The 23257-nt window shown below is 32.2% G+C and overlaps 2 protein-coding genes across 4 annotated transcripts in view; both read right to left on the bottom strand.

Moving 5' to 3' along the window:
- The window catches only part of LOC118182229 (uncharacterized), a 52270-nt gene extending 48967 nt beyond the window's left edge, over positions 1 to 3303 (bottom strand). For 2 of the 3 annotated variants that reach the window (XM_035351553.2, XM_035351551.2), the window contains exons 1-2: positions 2981 to 3302; positions 2799 to 2895 (exon numbers count right to left, since the gene is read on the bottom strand). In XM_035351553.2, coding sequence (XP_035207444.1) covers positions 2799 to 2895; positions 2981 to 3205 — 322 coding nt within the window. In that variant the 5' untranslated portion in view covers positions 3206 to 3302. Of the gene's footprint in view, positions 1 to 2798; positions 2896 to 2980 lie in introns of all 3 variants that reach the window. The other variant, XM_035351552.2, reaches the window with a different exon arrangement.
- A 548-nt stretch (positions 3304 to 3851) lies between these two features.
- tex (THO complex 3 homolog tex) overlaps positions 3852 to 23257 on the bottom strand; it is a 36843-nt gene continuing 17437 nt past the window's right edge. The window contains exons 2-6 of the mRNA XM_035351558.2: positions 22918 to 23074; positions 20831 to 21035; positions 19444 to 19605; positions 15456 to 15556; positions 3852 to 4422 (exon numbers count right to left, since the gene is read on the bottom strand). Coding sequence (XP_035207449.1) covers positions 4262 to 4422; positions 15456 to 15556; positions 19444 to 19605; positions 20831 to 21035; positions 22918 to 23074 — 786 coding nt within the window. The 3' untranslated portion in view covers positions 3852 to 4261. The remainder of the gene's footprint in view (positions 4423 to 15455; positions 15557 to 19443; positions 19606 to 20830; positions 21036 to 22917; positions 23075 to 23257) is intronic.

The following is a 23257-nucleotide window of genomic DNA, read 5'->3' as shown; positions in this document are numbered from 1 at the left end:
AGGGAGTTTGGTATAAGTACCAAAGATCCCAAACACTGCCAAGAGAAAACATCCCATACCATGATTAAGCCACTATGGCCTTGTACAGTTCCATTCTGCCTTACAGGATTCATGACTTCATGAGTCTGACACCATATTCTCAGCCTCCCATTAGTATTAATTAGTCGGAATCGAGACTTATCACTCCTTGCTACTCATTTCAAGTCCACTAGCATCTATTCTCTTGCCCAGGCAAGAAGTGCAACTCGATGGCATGCATTCAGCAAAGGTACCCTCGTGGGTCTATGGCTTCCAAAGCCCATATGGTGAAGCGAGCGTTGCACAATCCTTTTACTGACTGTACGACTGTCACCCTGATTCAGCTGGGTGGTAATTAGAGCTTATTTTTGGCTTCATTGATTACATACAATATAGCTGAGCTGTCTCACACTTGTTCTAGGTTAATTGTCCTTTGCAATTTGGCCAATGGCTAGTTCTTTCCCCCCCATTTGTGTATTCTCTTGACACTGTCGACCTTGAAAATCCTAGCCTGCTGAGGATTTTGGAAATTGAATGGCCCATGCGTTGAGTGCTTACTATCTGTCCGAGATTGAAGCTGCCCAAATCAGAAGTTTTACCCATACTGGCAACTGAAACAACTGATTAACAGCAACCATAGTACTAGTTGTATGTGCACTTACCACAACTTCCTCACATGAGCACAGATGCTGCCCAGCGCTATAAAATGTGCATAACCATGTCTATCCCTAATCTTTTATTTCAAAATAAACCAGAGGAGCTTTATATTACATTGGACTGAAAAAACATCAGTAACAGTTATTTATTAGAAGACCATAATGTAACTTCTTAATTACTCTATTTATTTGAAAACAAATTATATTTCTAAGGTGATAAGCGAAGAGTAGTCCACTAATAGGAGAAGAGAGCTATAGGTTTTTAAAGTTATATTAGATGTGGAAAGGGAGAATATTTTCTGCAGTGATTATATTAAATCTTAAAAATAACCTTCATATTTAATATAGTGAATCTTAACCTAACCTTAAAATGTATTATTTAAAACATGAACTTTTTATCATTCAAGAGCACTGATCCATACTCATTAATTTTCATCACATTACAAGTGAATGGGGACCCAGCTAAAAAATGCATAATATAGTTTGGTTCATTATTTGAAAATTACATCTCACAGTATTTCTATTTTAAACAATAAATTACATTAAAAGAAATTCAGATGCTAATGGTCATTCAAAAGAGTTTGTTTTCTGTGCTCACAGTCTACTAGTCTGCTCTTACTAACCCGCTCTTTTTTGTTCGTTTAGCCTTATTATTAAGCCTCATTTTCTTTGCACTTTATTCAACACCAAAATTACAACATAGCAGTATATGTCTAGAATTCCTGATGCAGCATTAAGCATTGACACACATTTTTATGCTTTTTTCCTCAGTTCATCATATTAAAATGGTTTTACAAAACTTTTTTTTTTCTTTATTATTAACATTTTGTGTGTTTACTTTATTTATTACATATTCTGTTCTTGGCACTTATGCCACATAAAATTCAATTCAACAGCAAAATCACAAAAGATTTAAAAACAACATACATTTAGAATTTCCTATAGGCAGTTTTACGTGCTGGAGACAAAAATGTTTTTTTCCTGTACAGTGTTGCCACTGTTCACTTTGAAGTAATTCAGTTTGTTAATAAAAAATTTGTGAAAGTATTACTAATTATGAAAAACACAATAAAACAAATTTGAAATTCAAAATTCATGCTTCCAGGTGGAGGACTACATTATTCAAAATTAGATTGCTCTAGGTTATCATTGTTTTTTTTTTTTTCACAGTGCAAGAAACATATTCATGCAGATTCTTCATTATTTAATTTCTTTAAATATAACACAAGGTGATAATATGCAGGCCTTTGTCAAGTGGTTACTTCACTATCTTTGAACAGGATAACAATGGCAACAATTTGAAAAGTGATACAGCATTTAAAGTGTTTCAGCGCAAAATGCCAATTTGAGACTAATAGCCCATTTGTAACTAATGTCGCTTTTGAGTCAATTTAATAAGTTGGTTAATTCAGACAAAGATTGGGCTATGGCAATGCTTACTCCATCTACTGACTAAACTTTGCATTATTTTTATTTAAGATTGAGGACAAATTATAACATTTTTATTGTTAGGAATGAAATGAAATTACTGCATAAAAATAGCAAAATATAACAGCTTTACTAAATGTATAGGAGAATAAATCTAAATTATTCTAGTCAACATTCAGAAGATAATTTTATGGATGTATTATCGATAATAATTGTCATTTCATTTACACAGCATCTGTGTTTGTACAAATAATATGTACTAAAACTTCAAATTTCTTAAATATTTCATATTAAATAACCAGTATTAAAAATGTAACTATGGTAAAAGCTTTGATGGTCCTTCTTCCACTGGTTCAATAAAATAACAAAAAATAGATTTAAATCAACAAATATTTTATTTGTATTTTATTTTACTTGATTGAAAAAGCATGTTTTTAACACTCTAAATAAAAGAAAATCCCAAATAAAATAAATTACAATCATAAAGATGGAAAACTGACATTTATAAAATCTTGATAATAAAAACAATCTGAGATTTTGTTCAATTTATTTCCAATTTTAGGTTGAAGAATTTTTTAATGAAAGACAAAAGAAACACTTTTGTTAACATTTTTAAACTGGGCATAGTAAAAACTTGAAGAATATTATGAAGTTATATTCCACAGGATTAAATAAACAGTTTAAACAAAATTGTACCTGATAGTTCTGGCTGTAGCAATGATGCTTTATGTTTAAGAGTAATATCAGGTTCAGAAAGAGTAACACCCTGGTTAACAACCAATTCTTGATTTATCTATGAAGATAATAAATTTTAAAATTAAATGAACACATTCTTGAGCAAATAATTTGTTTATAGAATCCTCCCCCTCAAAACTTACCTCAATTATAAAATAACCCTTTGGGCACAATACTGCTGATTTAGATTGAGTTTCTTGCAAAATGTAAAAAAGTTCTAAAGAAGATGGTGATTCATTATGTAAAATATATTTGTAACTTTCTATATCTGGTATAACAAAAATTCTTCCATCTGGTAAAATTACTTTTTCTGCACCTAAATCCATTAGGCCCAATATTATCAAAAGAAAAACTAATATGAAATTCATGCTGTAAGAAAAGATGAATGAAATAAAATTTTACGGACAACTACATAAAAAATATGAAATATTCATTGCCATAAAACCTCAGGCTAAACTGGAGGATGAGATTCTGGAATAACAATTGGTGTCATTGCTACTCTTGACCTTTGCCTCAAGATTGATAAGAATGAAGAAGTGATAATGTTTCTGACACCCCATAACTGGAAAGAGGATCATTTCTTCTTTATTGTCAAAACTACAAATAATAATAATAAAAAAATTTCTTTGTTATTTATTCTACTACAAGAGTAAAAAAGGATTCAATATTAACATTATTTTAACTAATTTATCAATATTTTTTGGTCAAACTACAAGTAATAATATATTTTTTATTATCTTATATTTGAATCACTTATATCCTTTTAAGAGTTTTTAATGATAAATTAATTAAATTTCAGTTAATTAATTTTGTTTTTATTGTCAAAGCTACAAATTATAAATCTCTTTTTTGGTATTTGCTCCAAACTGCATGTACATCCCTTGAAGTTTTTGAATAAATTAAATTTATTAATTAATCTTAATTCATAACATATTTAAATTACTATTTATTTATTATTTTTTAATTAAGCAATCCTTTTAGTCAGTCAGGAAATAAAAACAACTTCAATGAAAAGTCTTTTAAAAAATGCTTTATTGTCAATATAAACACATAAAAATACAAATTCCAGAATACAATCTGTACAGTGAATATTTACACTTCAGAGATTAAAATTAAAAAATAACAACAATGAAAAATCTTTCATTCATATGACACAGTGGATGACAACAGCATTACCTTTATATGATCTAAATATGAAATCCTTAACAGTATACAAAAATATAACTTCCAGAAACTTGATGATGGTAATATATTTATATCTTTTACAATGAAAAAGAAATGAAAGATGATATAACAACACAAGCTTAGGAAACAGCTGCAATAAATAGTTCTTTATACATTTAGAACAAAATAATAGTAAAATGAAAGAATAACAGTTCGAATTCCATATTCTGTCCTCATTCATTATAAATAAATCCCTGAATTTATGAATCAGATGAAAGACCGTATAATTTAACAGTTCCAGCATCTCTTTCTCTCACATGTTTATCTTTATCATCACAGGCAAATGCTAAAAGATACCTTTTTGGATGCCATGCAACTGTAAATGTTGGAGATTCACATGGAACTTCAGCTATCTTTTCTCCTAGAACAATAAAAATGGTAATTAGAAAAATTTATATCTTCAGATTACAGTTCGATAGCTCAGAGATGATTTTACTAGTAAAAAATACAAATTATATCTACTGCCGCAAATTGCTAAAACTAAATAAAATTAACCCTTTGATGGTTATCAACGAGTTCAACTTGCAATCGAATCGTGCTTCATAATGCGCGCAGAGTTCCGCTTGGGAGCAAGATTTCGACCGAAATGGTTAAAAATGAGCACTACTCGCGAAGTGAAATTTTCCCCCAACGCGCGCTGACAAGCTGAGCTCATTCGCCATTATTATTCTGATTTGATTATGTTACAAAGGAATCCTACTCAGGAAATTTAGTTAGTATTACTGTCTATAGATGGCAATACGGGCTCCATTAATTTCTTTTTTTTTTACTTTGTTCTTTTTATGCGTATTTTGGAGCGTTTGTAAAGTAAAATGGCTCAAAAGCGAAAGTTAGATAATTATGATGGTGATTATGATTGTGATACAGAAAACTTATCAAGTTTTGAGTCTGATGAAGACTTTGTTCACAGTATATCAAGCTCAGAAGACAATTTAAGCGACGAGGAAGATTTTTCGAGTGTTCGACAGTGGTGTAAAATTGATTCAAGTTCTCACGCTCCTAGCCGATTTAGTTTTACTGATCAGTTTAGTTTATGATTTAGTTTTAAAGTATATTACACATAAAAAGATTTTTAAGTAATTACTGTATTTAAATGCTTCATAAAGTTTTACATTAGTTTTATTTATTTAGTCCTTTCAATTTAATATTCATCTTATATTTATAATTAACTATTTAATAATTATCATTTATTAATTATTTTAAAGTACGTAAAAACTGTTATTTATGTACTACAAATACTTTTAGAAATTTTTAATACATGTGAGGCGAGCTATCTACAGCATCACCAGAGAAGGGTGATATTTTCGGAAGAACGGCGGGGAAAAACAACTGCCATTTTCGACTACTGTTTACTCGTAATACTGTGCGAATTAAGTAAATAAAAACTGATCATTTTCCTAACTGTCAAAGGGTTAAAAAATTTTGAAAGCTTATGAAAGTTTTCTGGTTCATTTTCCCAATTTTTTAACTACACTATCATACACAAAACATCAACTGAAAAAAATTCAGATGTGTAAGGTTTCCCTAAAAAATTTTTACACAGCCTTTATTTTTGCAATCATTAGTCTCATTTAAAACACTTTTGTAATTGGCATTTTTAAAATTAAAATATTTTGTAAAAATTATGAAATTTAGCTTTCTATACAGTCTTCTAGCACATATAATCAGTAAAAATTTTAATTCATTCTTAAAAATAACACATAAAAGGTTTTACTCTTAAATAAAAAATTGACTGAACTATTTTAATTTTAAAGTTTTGTGTTTCCTTAAAATTCAAGGGCTGCACACAAACTGAAGAGCAAAATATTTTAATGAAAATGACTTCTAATTTATAAAGAGGTTTTTGATGTTAATAGATCAAGTAATGAGCACTGCTATGCTGAATTTTTAAAACACTTTTAATCAATCAGTTCCCCCTCCCAGAGGAGAGAGGTACCAGAATATTACATCTTGGGTTATTTGAATACAGCAAAGCCTCCAAGGACTATCTGGAACCGATACTTAAAGGATTTATGAGATTAAATGAATGAAATTTAAGAGAAAATGGGAGAAAAAAATATCTTGATTTATACTAATTTATTTTTTAACTAACCCCCAAAAATACAGATATAAATTTCTTTTTGTCAAAAGATCCCAAACTTTGGAATTTTATATATTGATCAATTTTGCCATATGCGAGTCAAACTGCTTGTAATTTACTTTTTAAAATGAATATAAACCGTTATTACATATAACTGTATGAAGAGGAGACTATTTAGTTAGATTTTGTATTACATAAAATTGATTTTTTTAAATTAAAAAAAATGCTGTAATACAAATGTTTATATCATTTAAAATACTTCTGGTAATGGAAATGCATATTTATGACAAAAAGGTCCCAAAAAAATGAAGGCAGTGCAAGACTTTATTGACCCACTGCATGTGTGTGTATTTATATATAGTGGTATGACAACATTAATTTGTTTCAGATCTTTGGACATATACTTAAAGAGCTTTTCCAATAACAAATAAATGGAAAATAAATAATCCAATCTTACAAAAAATCCTACTGTTATTATTATAACACTATTTAGTAATACAGTCAAAAGTCGTTAATCTGGACTCGTCGGGACTTTGGCGATTCCGGATTATCGATTTTTCCGGATTATAGATCATCAGTTTAAATCGCATAGGATGGCATGCAGAAATTCTAAAATTAAAAATATGAAACCGTAATTTATGAAATAAGGAACAATTATGATCTAAAGGGTATCAAAATTTACAAAAAAAAAAAAGCTTAATATTTATTTGTTTACTTTATTAAACATTTCTTTCAATGTAAGTTGTTTCGTTTTATGTGATAATACTTTCTCTTTAATTCTATAAACAGACATAATTTTTTGTTCACTTACAAAGTTCCGCTCTTCAAGTCCCGTTAATCGCTGTGCCGAGAATACCGACTAACTTGTCAATCGAAATTTTTTCGTTTTCACTAACCTCTCTGTCACATTCTTCATGTCTTTATCCACTTTTTGCAGCAATTCCACTTTTTGTTTGATGGACATCGAAACATACTTTCGTTTTGTACGATCCTTTGGGAGCTCCAGAATCAAAAATTCTATTTGACATAATCGAAAGTTCAAGTTTACTTTTTTAGTATTGCTCTTACAGTCTGCAAAAAATAATAAGCCGGATCCGATTCGAAAATTAAGGAACAACGCAATCATCAACATTAACTGAAATAGATAATTATATAATTTTAGCTTACACCATCCGTTATACATAAAACGCGCACGTGAAAACGTATTCTGCGCTTGCGCACACGCAATTGCGCAGTCGTAAGAGGTCTTATGCGCATGCGTAAACGCCTATGCGCATGTGTCAACGCGGAGCATGCGCAGAAAGTTTTTAGCTTTGAGGTCCGGATTATAGATCATTCCGAATTATAGGTGTCCGAATTAACGACTTTTGACTGTAAAAAACAAATGTAGTGGGTGAAATAGATACAGTACATATTTTTTTTGGCCATCCATATCAAAAGCAACTTTTTAATTATGCTTTAACTTTTCTGACTTTCTGTTTGGTTACTAATTTAGTTCCCTTCACACTAATTTTACCTTTTAAAAACTAGGTGGGGAAATTTATACACTGTATATCATTTCTAAGGAGAGGAGACTAAACTAACAATATAGTAGATTAAGATGTGCAAATGAAGAGATACACACACCAGTTATGATTATGGGTACCTAGTTCACATATGATCGTAGTTCTGAAAATGAGATTATCTCTATGTCACTTAATGTGGTTAAAAGATTATGTTTCTGCACTGATTGCTTCAGAGGATGAAACATATGATAAGATGAAGTCAAGAGTCATATGTGTAGAAGTGATTTATAACTAACATGGATATTCAGCAAGCCACCAAAATGTGGCTTCAGGCACTTGATGCTGGCTTCCTGTATGCTTTGATATACCAAATGAAGAGATGTTCGAAAAAGCACAACGACTGTTTTGAAAAGTAATGTTTAGCAATGCTTTAGTAATGTGCATTCATACAGCTGTGGAATACTTTTTTAGTTACATTCATACGTACTCATAGACTCGAACCTACAGCAATACTTGTCAGTAATCCATGCATGAATGATATTTGTACAACTTTAAAAACGTGCATGTAGAGCATATTTTTAACATTAACCATTAATTGTAATCAATTTAATTACATTTAATGTAAATCCATATATATAAAATTGAATAATTAAAAATATTTCTTATTAATTATATGCATATTTAATTAGAAATTTTCATTTTACTAGCAGAGGTAGAATATATGAACAGATGTAGGGATATTTTCAAGCAGGAATATCCTTACATCTGTTCATATATTATTGAAGCAAATATATCAAATCATACATAATCAAAGAGGAAATTCAAATCCATAAATCATATACTTTACGAGGTTTCTGATTTCTACAAAAAAAAAGGGGGGGGGGCATTTTCGATACATAAGAATACTACATACAATAATCAAAATACTTCTAAGTTATTTATAAATTATAAATGCAAAATTTTATACATGCTTAAATCCCGAATTAGAGAATATTTTTTATAAAACAGTTTTTCATTAGTCTACATATTTATCTTTTCAATCAGACCTGTTCCAAGAATTTTCACCCGAAAATTTGGTCAAAATTCAGTCTGATTTTGTTTCTCTTTTTAATAGAGGAACTTCTTTCGGAAGCTGCAAGCACTATAATAGGCAATATCTTGTATTTAATGCACCCCTTAACATAACTTAATTTCGCAGTTTCTCTCCATGTATAATGTGCATATCTGCAGCTTTTTTCAAATATCTATTTGATACATATAAAACCTAATTTCCACCTGATAAATCATGAATAATGGATGGGAAAGTATTCATACAGAAATAAACAGATGAAAATGAAACTTCAGTCCTCAAGTTCATGTCAGCAACTTCAGCATGTTTTAGAAATGAATCACTTAGAGGAAATTTATTTATCACATAATGAACACGCAGTCACACAATTGAAAAATAATTTCACTTTACTTTCATCCAACACGGCATTTTTTACATATAATCTACACTACTAAATTTTTCTAACATACAACTAGCATTGTTTGAAGAAAACAATACGCAGTTTTTTATTCTAAATCTTTGCTTATAAAGTGTTCATTTATGCAATCAAAAATATCCTCTATATTATTTTCATACTTCCTAAAATAGAAATCAACAAGGTAATGACACTTCTGGTATAGCCATAGCTAAATATTTTTGCAATGGCAGAATCCAGAAGCTTTTTCAGATAGTCTGAAACTGAAATCAGTAGATTATAATCGCACTTCAGATTTTACAGCACCAATTTTACACTTTTGAGGAAGCACATGCCATTTATAGTCATCCTTTCCACCACGCACAACTAAGAAGTCTTGGTTGTATACATTTGCAGGGTGCACGATTCACGGAAATTTCACATGCTTTAACCCCTTAACTGCTGCGGAAAACGTACAAGATTCATTTCCGAGTGCCACGGTTTTTCACACTGGCGCGCATAGTTATGCGACGTACTAGGAGGAAAATAAGTGCAAGTGTTACTTTCTACAAACTGTTTACTTTCACAAAATAAAGAATAAAAGAAAAAAATGAATGCACAAAATTTAATGTTTTGAGTAAAAGTATAATAAAAATGATGTTTTTATAATAAAAAGGATCCCTAAAATGGAGTTTTGATCAATTCATTTTTAGACCAGTGAAGTGTAATATCAGGTTTCAGTGTTATATCTTGTGAAATCAGTATGCCTAAAAAAACATATATTTCTTCTGAACTGATTGAATGCCACGATTTTGTTCTTGATTTTTCGTTTGCGAGGTGTTGGTTCATATACTTCTCTACAAGACGGTTAGTTTCAGTAACAATATGAAGTACGAGCAGTTCATCAAAAAATAATTCAAAAAAGATAAATGGGTTTGAAACATCTGTTATATCTTTCTTTATTCCTGGAACCTACTACAAAAAGTAAACAAAAACGGAGGACACAGAATAAAAAAAATACGTTTTACTCAAACAACACCAGCCAATACCGTGCAGTCATTACTTTCCCCGCTTTAGACACACTCCTTTCTCCAATTTCTCCCCACACTTCTCTGAAATAGTACCCTTCTTCGCATACGATGTCAAGGTCATTGCAGTGTTGCATTCCAAAGCTTTGCGAATAATTTTATGGGCAGCAGCACAAAACAAATGATAGTATTTTAGAAGGGCGTATATATACGCCCGAGGCAGTTAACGCATCGCCTGAGCAAGGCGTATATATATATATATACTTCTGTAGACTATGAATCTTGATATTTCTGACTAGATAATTTAACTTCTTAATTTGAGGCAGAATAATAATAATAATAATAATATAAAAAAAAAAAAAAAAACACTTCCAGCTGAAACACAATACACTCTTGATGTAACGTAAACGAATAGAGTCGAAACAGGGTATGACAGCTTCATAGAGTCAAACAGTGGCCATGCTTAATTTGAAAGAGCTGAATTCATCACAGAACTCTTTTTTGATGAGGTAAATTATTTCACTCTCATACTTGGATCCAAGTTCCATTTTTCAAAGCCAACCATATATATAATTGAATAAGTAAAAATACTTCTCATTCTCTTCTACTTAACAAGAAGTTAATTATGCATATAATTAAAAAATGTGGTTTCTTGCATTGCACTTCTGATTCAAACCATAGATGTTGCCACAAGCAAGCCTCCGCTAAAACAACAAAGTGTTGATCAGCTGCAGGCAATAAATCATCACAGGCTCGCAGCCACCACAAGTGTAAACAGGTCCTTCACTGCAGAAAGATTTGGTCCTTGATCCTCGTACGACAACAGAAGATTGTGCATGGATGGACGCTAGTGTTCCACTAGAGATGCCTTTTACAACTGAGAGCTGTGTTGGGCTTCCGCAAACTCAATTCAATGATGCTAATATGGATTACTATCAGAATAAATTATTAGATTTGGAAAAGAAAATTGATGGACTTAAAAGGCGATTAAGGCTTGCCAAAGATTTAGACCAGTGTTGGATCCTGACCTCACTATGGATATTATGCTGAAAAATCTGCAAACCCTCCAGGCTCAGGCAGCGGGTTTAAGAGGTAAGTGCAATTTGACTTGTTCCTCAGGCATTGTTCCCCCAGTTAATTTTTTTTAAAAAAATTTTTGTCCACCTTAAAAAGAAAAAGTGAGGAGAGCAAATCTAAAAGGAAAATGAGTAGCAGCCTTATTAATATTGATACTAATGGATTTAAATTACCTAACAAAACTGCTAAGCAGCAGAGGTTAGAAAATGCATCTTTGTATGTTGAAACTGTCAATAGATTTCATATACTTAACGATAATTCTGTTAATATTGAAAGTGAAAATATTAGTATTAACCCAGGCAAACAGGTGGTGCAGCAGCAGCCGACCAACAGCCAGACACAGGCTATCCCTCCATTAGGCCAACCCAGGAAAACTAACTCATGAGGGCTTTTTAAAAGAATTATCTACGAAAACAGAAGCCAAATTCTTAGGGAACATGAACGGAGAACTTTTTTTAAATATTGCAATGCACTGCTGATGATTATAGACTACTAACCACATTATTTCTGGGAAAAAAAAAAAAAAAAAAAAAAAAAAAAAAGTAGAGCACTACATTATCAATGCAAACTATGCAAGACCAATCGAGTGGTTTTTTGAGGTTTATCCTTAACCACAAAAACAGATTACATTGTCAGCGCTCTGACTGCCAAAGGATTTCGAATAAGTAAAGTCACCCAACTCACAAGACACTGAAACAAAGCATCCATGCCTCTCTTTTTAGTGCATGTTATCAAGAATGACATGGCTGAAGAAATCTTTCACGTTTCAGATTTACTACTCTTCACAGACACTGTAGAAAAATATGTATCCAAGAATCAGGTGCCACGGTGCAATAATTGCCAAAAGTGGCATCATTCTTTGGAAAATTATCATTTTGCTCCATGCCGTGTAAAATGTTCACTTGATCGTAAAACTATGGACTGCCCAAAAGGAAAGATGAAATAACCAAAGTGTGTGAACTGTTTAAAAAATCATGTGGCCTCGTACCGTGGTTGTAAGAAATTTCCCAGGAATAGAATCAACAAAAGGAAGGGGGAGGGGAAAGATAGCACAGTTAAAAAAAGGCATTTCATTTGCAGACATGGCAAAAAAACCAGGTGCGTATGTTCTATGAAAATCCAAACACTCATACTCCAAAATTGGCTTCTGCAGCACAAATTGAGCCCTCAAAGGCTACTAATAATATTAAGTTAACTGATCTTAGTAATGCTTTAAAAAATCTGAATATATCTAATGCCAGTACATCAAATATGAACTCGCATGAAAATGTTATGCAAAATACTCGAGAGAAGCCACAAGGCTCAGAATTCATAAGCTTTATGAAAAATATATCCGAGTTCAATAATATATTAGGCATTAACAATATTAGACTAAATGAATAATGTGTTTAAAAATTATTTATCTAAACTAAAAGAATTATCTGATTCAGTTGATAAACTTTTTATGTTTTATGAAATTGTAAATGAAATTCATAATAATATATCAGGTTAATCAGAATATGCCTCTTACTATTATTACTTACAACGCAAATGAATTACTCCAAAAAGCTTAGCTTAAGGTGTTCTTACATGAATTTTCCCCTAATATTCCACTCCTACATGAATATAGGCTTGGGCTCCAAGACTATTTAAGAGTCTGCAATTATGTCACACACTGCTGGTACAGACTAATTGATGGAACGTATGCAGCCAGAGGCAATGAACGAGGAGGTCTGCTAATTTTAATTAAGCGCTCCATTTCTCATTATGCCACACCATTACCACAGCTTTTAGCTACTGAATCCTTAGCTATTACACTCACGCTGAACATTTCACGACCAATCACCATTATCTCAACTTATTTTCCTATACACACACCCGTAAATTTTGTGAAAACCGATTTAAAAACATTATTAACCATTAAAAATCAAGCTACCATAGGTGGAGACTTTAACGCACACCACCGTGCATGGAATTGCTGGGATATTAATCTGCACAATTCATAACGTTGCCCAAGCGAGCAATATTAACCTAGCATTCCCAGTTAAACCAACATACTATGGGATAGGTAGACTATCTATTATGGACTTTTTCATTCTGAAAAACATTAACTCTCTGAGTTATGTCAGAAATGCCCTCGGACCACAATCCAGTAATGATGGAAATTACTACCAATTCCTGCAGTACACCACACAAATGAGCTCTTACTACTAACTGGGCAGGATATGCCAAAGCTCTAAACAACAACCAGTGCCCTATCAATACAATACAATCAAGAGAGGAATTCACTGATGAACTCCATAATGCATTATTAAGTAACAGCAAAACTGTGAGAGATGACAAGAGATGCAAGAACATATCCATTCGAAAGCTGATTAGAAATAGAAACCGTGCTTGCAGGCAATGGCAACTTTTCAGATGTCCCACGGATAAAATATTATTAAATCAACTCAATCAACAAGTCAGGACTCTATTAAAAAAACATGCACAACTCGACTGGGCCAGACATTTAGAATCACTCTCTACAGATGATAATTCTCTGTGGAGTGCTGTTTCTAAATTTAAACGATGCAACACGAACATTCCGCCCATTAACAGCCTGAATGGGATCCCTTACACTGATTTTGAGAAAGCCGAGTCTTGCAGATCACTATGCTTCTCAAGTTCGCACACACATTTCCCACCCTCAAACAGAACACTCAGTATGTCCTTCATTACCCAGTTCCAATCAAGAACACACACAAACAACACACCCTTAATTATGCCTTCAGAGGTTATTAGTTATATCGAGAAGAGAAAAAACCAGATCAGCACCAAAATGATCAAAGAGATGGGTGCAAAGATACTATGTAAATTCACCAAACTTCTAAACGCATGCTAAAACTGCAGTATTTTCCGACCAATTGGAAAACAGCAATCATTTCGCCGATTCTGAAACTAGGTAAATCCATTCTGGCTGCATTCTACAGGCCGATAAGCCTTTCATCGACTCTGAGCAAAATTGCAGAAGCGGTCATACTGAAAAGGATTTAAGATTTCCAGCAGGATAACAACATTCTCATCCCACAGCAATATGGTTTCAGACAGAAGCACTCCACCACCCACCAACTTTATCATGTTACAGAAATGACTGCAGATGGATTCAAGCAGAAACTCATCACTGGAGATCTCTTTCTTGATAATGTAATAGACCATGAATAGAGGTACAAAAAGACCCTTCAGTATACCATTAAAACAAAGTTGCATTATTAACCTTATACTACAGTAGAATTCCAGAAATCTGGAAAACTTGGAACCAGAGGTTGTGCGGAATTTAGGATTTTGCAGATTTTAGGACAAAAGATAAAGCATAATATTCGGACTAAAAGTGCAAAATGGTGTATTAGATACATTAAATTAAATTATTATATACATTATTGCAATAATTTATTATATGCATTAAATTATTATTACATATATAAATTGATTACATTATTCATTGTATTATATGTACACAGCATCGAGGTTTGCCGATTTCGCCTCATGCAAAGATTTCCAGTTTTGAATTCCGGTGTTAGAATCACTGTTGCTGTAAAATTTCAACAGCTTTTCTTTATTTTTCCGTATATCATACACAATCGCGTCGCAATTCCATACCATTCTGCTATAAATTGAGGAGTAGCACCTGCTTCCATCTCTTGCAGAATTTACACTTTTCGTGTTACCGTCAATGCGACGTGTTTACGTTTTTCAACGTTGCAAGCAGTAAAATCACGAGTGCGTTTCTTATCTGTCGTTATATTAAAAAGGGCTGAAATTTAAAATATTCTTAATTTATCCACAAAATATCCGGATAAAAAAAAGGCAGCACTAAACAATCTCGTGAAATGAATTAACAAAGCTCAGAAAATACAACAACGTGAATCGTGAACTTGAACAAAGAGTTGAGTGAATCGTCTGCTTTTTTACCTCGATGCAGATTAGACAGGGGAAAAAACTTATTTATTTTATCTTATTTTTTTAACTTTTTTATGTCAATAATTTGGTATTTCCGTTTTGACTCATTATTTTTTGGTAATTATGACGTCATTATTCGGTAAGTATTTTTTCTTTGATATTTCATACTCAATGTTGTGGTTTCCGGAACCTATAAACTGAATGTTTATATTCTGAGAGGCAACGCGGATTTCAGGTCGGCGGATTTTCAGTATTTGACTGCACTTACTTTTTATGCAACAATGCTACACACATATTCACCCCTGAGAAAAGGCAGACTGAGGGTTCAATTTTCATTTCAGACTTACCTGTATTAACATCAGCAATATCAACTAGATGATCTTCCGAAGCAGAAGCAAGCATACAACTATCGTAACTAAAACTGATCGTGCGCACTGGCCACTCCAACCTGCAATAAAATACTAACTTCATAAATTTTGTAACATGAAATACAATACATCAAGAGCAATATGTATTTTAAAATTGCTTTTGATATAGTAGTAATGACATTCGAAAAATCACCGATATCCACTTCATACACAATTTTTTAACTTTAAAATTTATTAGAATCATGCTACGTACCAGAAAAGTTTCTTCTTATTCACAAAACTGACCATTTTTACTCTTGTATTTCACCCCTAATGTTTTAGCACAAGATTCTGAAAATTTTTTAAATATTCACATATTTCACCTTCCTCAAGGCTTTCGGAAATTAAGCTGCCCTAAATTTTAAAATAGGTTTGTCAATATAGTGTTTCCCCCCACTCCCATCTTACTAACTTTGCAGATTTTGGATGCATGGACTCTGATTGATGAAAAATTTTAGTGAAGTGCTTCAAGAAAAGAGGGATATCTAATTTTCTTGATGGTCCTGAAAATCATTTCACAAAGAAAGACTGAATGTTGATGACAATGGCAACAACTTGCAAGGTATAGATGACAGAAGTTCCAGCAACAAAGAATGAATTGAGACCTAGAGAATAGCAATGGACGGCAATAAGAGAGGAGAAGATTTATGATACAGGAAAGTAAAAATGAAGATACCTTATTAGATATTGTAATGTTAATATTACCATGATTCTTATTGCAATGTAGTTTCTTTTAAATAGATAATACTCTGAGAGTTATTGGTAATCTATTACATGAATACTTTTCAGTTATGTTCTGACCTTAACCATGTTCTTCGAAAATTTGGCAACAACTTGCAAGGTATAGATGACAGAAGTTCCAGCAACAAAGAATGAATTGAGACCTAGAGAATAGCAGTGGACGGCAATAACAGAGGGGAAGATTTATGATACAGGAAAGTAAAAATGAAGATACCTTATTAGATATTGTAATGTTAATATTACCATGATTCTTATTGCAATGTAGTTTCTTTTAAATAGATAATACTCTGAGAGTTATTGGTAATCTATTACATGAATACTTTTCAGTTATGTTCTTACCTTAACCATGTTCTTCGAAAATTTAATTATTTGCATAACTTCCCCCCCTCTTGATTTTCATATGATAAAATTAGTAAAAAACATGGGGGATACGTGAGTATATATGATAATACACTCAATTCCTAATTAACCAGGTAAATCTAGGAACAACATGCCCAGCTACTCAAAATTATGGTTAATCCAAAGGCAATAATAATAATAATAATAATAATAATAAAAAAAAAAAAAAAAAAAAAAAAAAAAAGAAAAGAAAAGATGAACATAACTGTCTATCTTGCTGAATCTTTGGCAATAGAAATACAAGAACTGAGAAAATTATTTTGAAGCTATTTTTATGACAGTTGCAGAATCATGGCTGTCAAAAAAATTTTTGTGTTCTGATTGGCACTTTTTATCCCAGAAATCTACAAATACAATAAAAAAATTTCAAAATTTGTAAAATATGTAATTTTGTGCATAAAATCTCAAACATACAGATGGTGCTCCCACATTTTTCTAACGATTTTTGAAAGATTTATAAACTGAAGAGCAATTACATCATGACCACCCTTCATCTATAACAATGGGCTCACCCAGGAACCAAAACACTGCACGTGCAAGGCTGATGTTGGAATATATAAAGCGGCTATGCATTGTCTTTCCAAACATAGCGCAATTAGCAACATAATGAGAAAAGAGGCTGATTTATCAGACTTCGATAAAGGTCAAATCGTTATAGCTCAGCGACTGGGAACATGAATATCAGAAACGGCATGTTCAGTGGGCTGTTCACGTGCAGTTGTTGTGAACACATATCGAAAGTGCCGAGCTAGCTATGCATTGTTTGCCATGATTGAAGAGCTACAACAGCTGAAATCACCATCAGCTACAACACTGGTGACCCAGACAGTGTTTTTCAACACACTATGCAGCGCACATTGCTGCGTACGGGCTTACACAGTCGCAGGGCGAAGCATGTCCCTGCATGGATGGCACGTCATCGCCAGCTTGTCTGCAATGGCCCAAGAAACATCGGAATTGGAAATTAGAAGAATGGAAGAAAGTCGCATGGTCCAACGAATCATGTTTTCTGTCCATCACATCGACGGACGTGTGCTAATATGGCAATTTCCAAACAAAACCCTGGCTCCCAGATGAACGGTTGGACGGAGAAAAGCTGGTGGGTTATTATGGTGTGGGCAATGTTTTCATGAAGCCCATTAGGGCCCATAATCCCCATAGAACAATCCCTGACATCTGTGCACTACGTGAACATCGTTGCAGACCTGGTTCACCCATTTATTACAACAGTGTTTCCAGCTGGGGATGGTGTTTACCAACAAGATAATGCTCCATGTCATAGGGCTTGAATTGTCAGGGAGTGGTTCGAGGAACATTCCAGTGATTTTCAAGTCATGTCTTGCCTCCAAATTCACCCAACAGAGCATTCGTGGTCCCACCTGGAAAACCAAATTCATGCTGCCAAGCTACCCCCTCGCAATGTGCGGGAATTGGAGGACCAGTTGGTGAGTGCTTGGTACCAGATACCACAGACTACATATCAGCCCCTTGTGAAGTCAATGCCACACCGGGTGCTGGCAGGCTAAAGGTGCTACATGCTAAAGGGAGTCCTACATGTTATTAACAGGATGGTCATAATTTAAAGGCCCTTCGATGTATATATACAAACCTTAGAATATTATTTTCTAATGTGTTCAGTCTGATAGCCCTTTTGTTGAACTATATTACATCTTGATTTCCAAGACAAAGGTTCTTTCTTAGAGCATCAACGTTGATTTTAGTCCATCCAATGTTTTGTGATGCTGATTATAAAGAGCTTGTTTTAAAAGTTCAGATGCATGGTAATCTATAGCAGACACAACAGTGCTTCAAAGGCTTCAATTCCAGTTTCATTTCCCAATTTTTTCAAAAAATAAAGCAGTAGGTTTAGAGGTATGGCTTGGAGCCTTCTCCTGATGGAACTTAACACAGTGAAGATTGTCTGGATAAAGAGATGGAATAAAAAATAGAAATTAAAAATAGATGTTAAAATATATTTCAGATAGAAATCTGAAATAATTTTGACATTTTTTTTCTACTTTCGCTATTATAAGTTTTCCGTTACAAGAGAATCCAGTAATAACCATAAAACCTTTAAGTTTTTTCTGAATCAACATATTAGATTTTTTTTTCTATTGCAGTCAAATAAGTATATCCTAGCCTCACGTATTGTAACTATATTTACGCGTTAGGGCAATGAACATCATTTTTTTTTGTTTTGTTTTAATTAGCTTCAAATCAGATTTTATAACTTTGCTCACAGTTCCGACATAGATATTTAAATATTTTGCAATAGCTCTTTGTGTATGTGGGGAGGGGGGGGGCTAGTTTTTAACAAGAGTTGTATGTATCTTTGTTGGGTATGCACTTTTTTGCCTTTTTCTCAGTCATGTAAACTTCGATGTTTCTTTAATGTGACATTAATTATAACACTTACTTTACCTGTGGAAATATTAAAACCATGCTTTTCACATCCTTTTTAATAACTGAATAAGACTATTTCTCTTCAGACAGAGCAAAAATATAGCCTTTGAATAATTATTTATTTTTTAGCAACATTTTAAAGAAAAGTATATTTTTAGTGCTGCAGTGGATAATTAAACCTTATTCCAATTTGGTACTAGTCATGCTTGTATCTTAAAAATTAATATTTAAATCCATGGAGAAAATCAAAATTGTTACAAAAATGTGTTAACACACTCTGCAAGCTTTTTTAAAAATGAAATCACACATTTTGTAAAATTGATAGATATGGTATACATTTGCATAAATATTAACAATATTTCAAATTATTCAACAGTTTACTTACCGAGAAAATGTTCGCACACAGACTAAAGTTTCTACATCCCATAAGCTAACTAATGCATCGACACTGCCAGTAGCAAAGTATTTTCCTGTTTTGTCAAATTCAATGCAGATACAGTTTGCTGGATGTGCATTTAATATATGTTTTATCTGCAAATCTGGATAACTAGAAAAAAAGTGAAGTCACCAATATGTATATATATATATAAATAAATATGAACTATTCAAAAACTCTGCGACATAATATTAAATTTTACAATAATTTCCCATTTTTCCCTTTTTGTCATCAAGAATCTTGGTACTTTCTGATTATCTGCATACTCTGATAGTATTCATGAGACAACACTCAATATGCAGCAAATGTTTATTTTTGTTGCATTGACAATGGTCAATAGTGTTTTTTTGGGGGGAGGGGTGAAAGCACCAAGTACACTGTTTTTCCCCCCTTGTCAGGACTATAAAGTCTGCTAGCTGATTAAAAAAAAAAAAAAAAAAAAAAAAAAAAGGAGAGAGAGAAAGTGCTGCACTACATTTCTTCAGGAAGTAAAAATTAACATTCAATGAAGTTCTACTTGATAAACGATTTTATGGATCAAAATTTGGGCAATTCTCTGACTTTTTTTAAAGTGAAAATATCACTGTGCACATGAGGAGACAAAGCATCTACAAAACCAAGTTATGCATGATTCTGAATTTCCACAATTATCTGATGTTTTTTGAAGTTCAAATAGATTGCTGCATATATGAGAACAATACACACAGAAGGGATGTTTTATTAGGGATGTTTCTTGCATTTTTAATTTTGTTAAATTGTTGATCTTTTATGTAATTCTTAGTGCACTGACATTTTTTGAAAATGGCTATTGTCTTAGCTTTGTGAAAAACTAGTCTCCGAAGGTTGGCGACTTTTTGGGAGTGAAAGTATGAATAATCAGAAAATACTGAATTTTCTTTATAATTTTTTATTATTTTAATTTTTTATATTATTTTATTCTTTTTATTTATTTAATTATTTCAGAAAATACTGAATTTTCTTTATCTTTGGACTTTTTCCTTTCCCTTTGGACTATTTCTTGGTTTTTAATTGGAACTTTTAACTGAAACTATTGGTTTTTAATTTATATCTGAAAGAGATGATTTAAATTTTGACAAATTGAAAATCACGTGATCAGGAAATTTACAAAATGTTTACTTAAAATGGCAGGAGAGGAAAAAATAATCACGGTCATTTCAACTCTTACAATATACAAATAATTTAATGAAAAACATAATAAATTGGGAGGGTCAAGTAAATTGAGTATAAGAAAAAGCCTGCTCAAGAATGCAGAAGTTGCACAGCAACATAACTTTACACACTTGAAAAAATCTTAAATAAATGAAAATTAACTTACGATAAAATATAAATGCATCCTTGCCCATTAGTGAGGAAAAAATAGGAATTATCATTGTTCCATGAAAGTTCATTCACTTCAAACTTAAACTGTTGATCAGCTATAACTTTGTGAGTTCTGACATCAATAAAAGTAACCAAATCTTCTTTATTGCCTACTGCTATTGTCTGGCCATTTGGCGACCAACAAATATTGATATTTTCTCCTGAAAATAGACACATATATTACAAGTTTGCTCATGATAGATATAGATTTTTTACAATTATTCACAATAATGAAAGCAATCTCATTTACTCTCAACCAACTTATACGAGTTAAATACCACCTAAGGATCATGTAATGCTTTGTGTAAAGAACTTGTAGTGATGCTTTGTGTAAAGAACATCTGAAATGTTCTGAATAGGCTGAAAATGTTCCCACAACAAACCACTAACAATCAGTTTCCCATGCAATGCATGTTAACACCATTAACATAAATATGAAAATATTTTTTTTTTTTTTTTTTTTACATCAAGATACATTTGTTGAGCACAGAAGTGAGGATGAAAATATTTCTTGTTATATTAACCCTGAAGAAAGCAAGTCATACTTGACTGGGGTTTGGGATGGATTAAAATTATTGCTATATAGGAAACAGCATTTCACAAAATAAATGAATTGCATAATTATGGTTTACTGTATATTATGTATTGCATCCTCCTAATGAGATGGCGCTGTAGGGGTTTTCCTTATTTTGCATGACAAATAGTGCCTTTCCCGAACCTCTCATTTTCCCCTCGCAAGGATGCAAATTTAAAGTTAAGTGAAGTGAGTATAATGTCAGACAAATCTTGTAGTTTATTCAGAGCATGATTTCACTAGCCAGTGCACAATACTAGTTTATCCTTGCTGTTATGCTGAGTTTATGATAAGCCTTTTTGGCCATTTAATAAGTACATCGCAGGGTAGGTTGTTGAATCAGCTTAGTTAGCCTTAAATTAAATTGTTAGTCCAGCACTACTCTTTATCTTTGAAATTATTGTGTAACTATTCTTAAGTTCCATCACAAGTTGTCAATGCTATTGTAAGCACGAAGTACTATTGTATTTCAGAGTTTGACAAATAATAAAGGATTATTTTACTCTTCTGTGCTGGTATTCTTTTACACCTGTGTGAGAAGTGGCCAGGTGCCTTGGGATCTAACAAGGTTTACGAGAGCAAAAAGGGTCAGATTCTAAAGTGCATGACACACAACTTCTACTTTTTGTAGATTTTTTTCATCTATTTTATCGCATCTATTTTTTTTTTCCACTTCACCAGATTTCCTCATTTGTTTCATATTAATGACATAGACTTATATTGTGTATGTTTGCAGCAACATAAAAACTTCACATGGTATGAACTACTATAATGTCATTCATTTACAGCACTTACCACAACCACTTTGGTGCAGTTCAACGATTCTTTTAAAGATGAAAATGAGATAACTATTAATTGCAATAAATAAATAAATTATTGCATACATATTTTGCATTTTTATCAAATACTTATTGATAAACTCATTTACAAGCAGATTTTGTTTTTTTCTTTCTGTCACACACTTCACAGCACAAAAATAATTTAAAGTAGTTGTTGCCTTTCACCATTTAATGAAAAATATTGTAGTCTTGTAGCAAATTTATACAGTCTAAAATATTAATACTATTTTGCAAAATGCAAGGAGAAATAGAATTTATATCCATTATTACAAAAATTAAATTGGCATATCAAGAATTAAGTAACTTTACATTACGCCGAAATGAACTTTTTATGATTGTGTTGCGACATCATATGCATCCATTACTGGTGCTAAACCACACTGTTTGACGACATTGCACATGTGTGAATAAAACTAACAGTTCTATAATAGCATTACAAATCTCTCATCTATTACATTTTTTTTGTGGTAAAATTTTCTACAATTCTAAAATATTCTGGTTTTTGTTTTAGTTGAGTTATTATATAAGTATCAAAGTTTATTTCAATAAGGACACAGTTTTCTTCAACTTTTAGTTTTTACTATACATATCCATACATATATAAAAAATATTTGAATAAAATTTGCTTACCTTTAGTTTGAACAGTGGCAACAGACTTTTGAAACCTGGCATCCCAAATTCTTACTGTTTTATCAAGACTTGCGGTAGCCAACAGATCAGGATTTGTAGGATGCCAACATAACTGATCAACACTATCACCATGCCCTTTAAATACATACTCTTTACTCTAGAAACAATCAAAATAATTGACAAAGTTAATGTAACATCAAGGTATCAGAATCTTATTCACCATTTTTCCATGAAGCATTTGTTCTTTTTCTTACATAACAACACGCACTGACACATGAGATGGAAGAATATTAAGGTAAATTCATAATTAATTCAAAGATTTGAATTCTATTATAAATTT

This window comes from Stegodyphus dumicola, chromosome 2 (assembly GCF_044657685.1).
Source record: "Stegodyphus dumicola isolate Sdum_Otavi_A_Nest chromosome 2, ASM4465768v1".
Taxonomy (NCBI): Eukaryota; Metazoa; Arthropoda; class Arachnida; order Araneae; family Eresidae; genus Stegodyphus; species Stegodyphus dumicola.
This window is presented reverse-complemented; position numbering and strand designations above follow the sequence as displayed.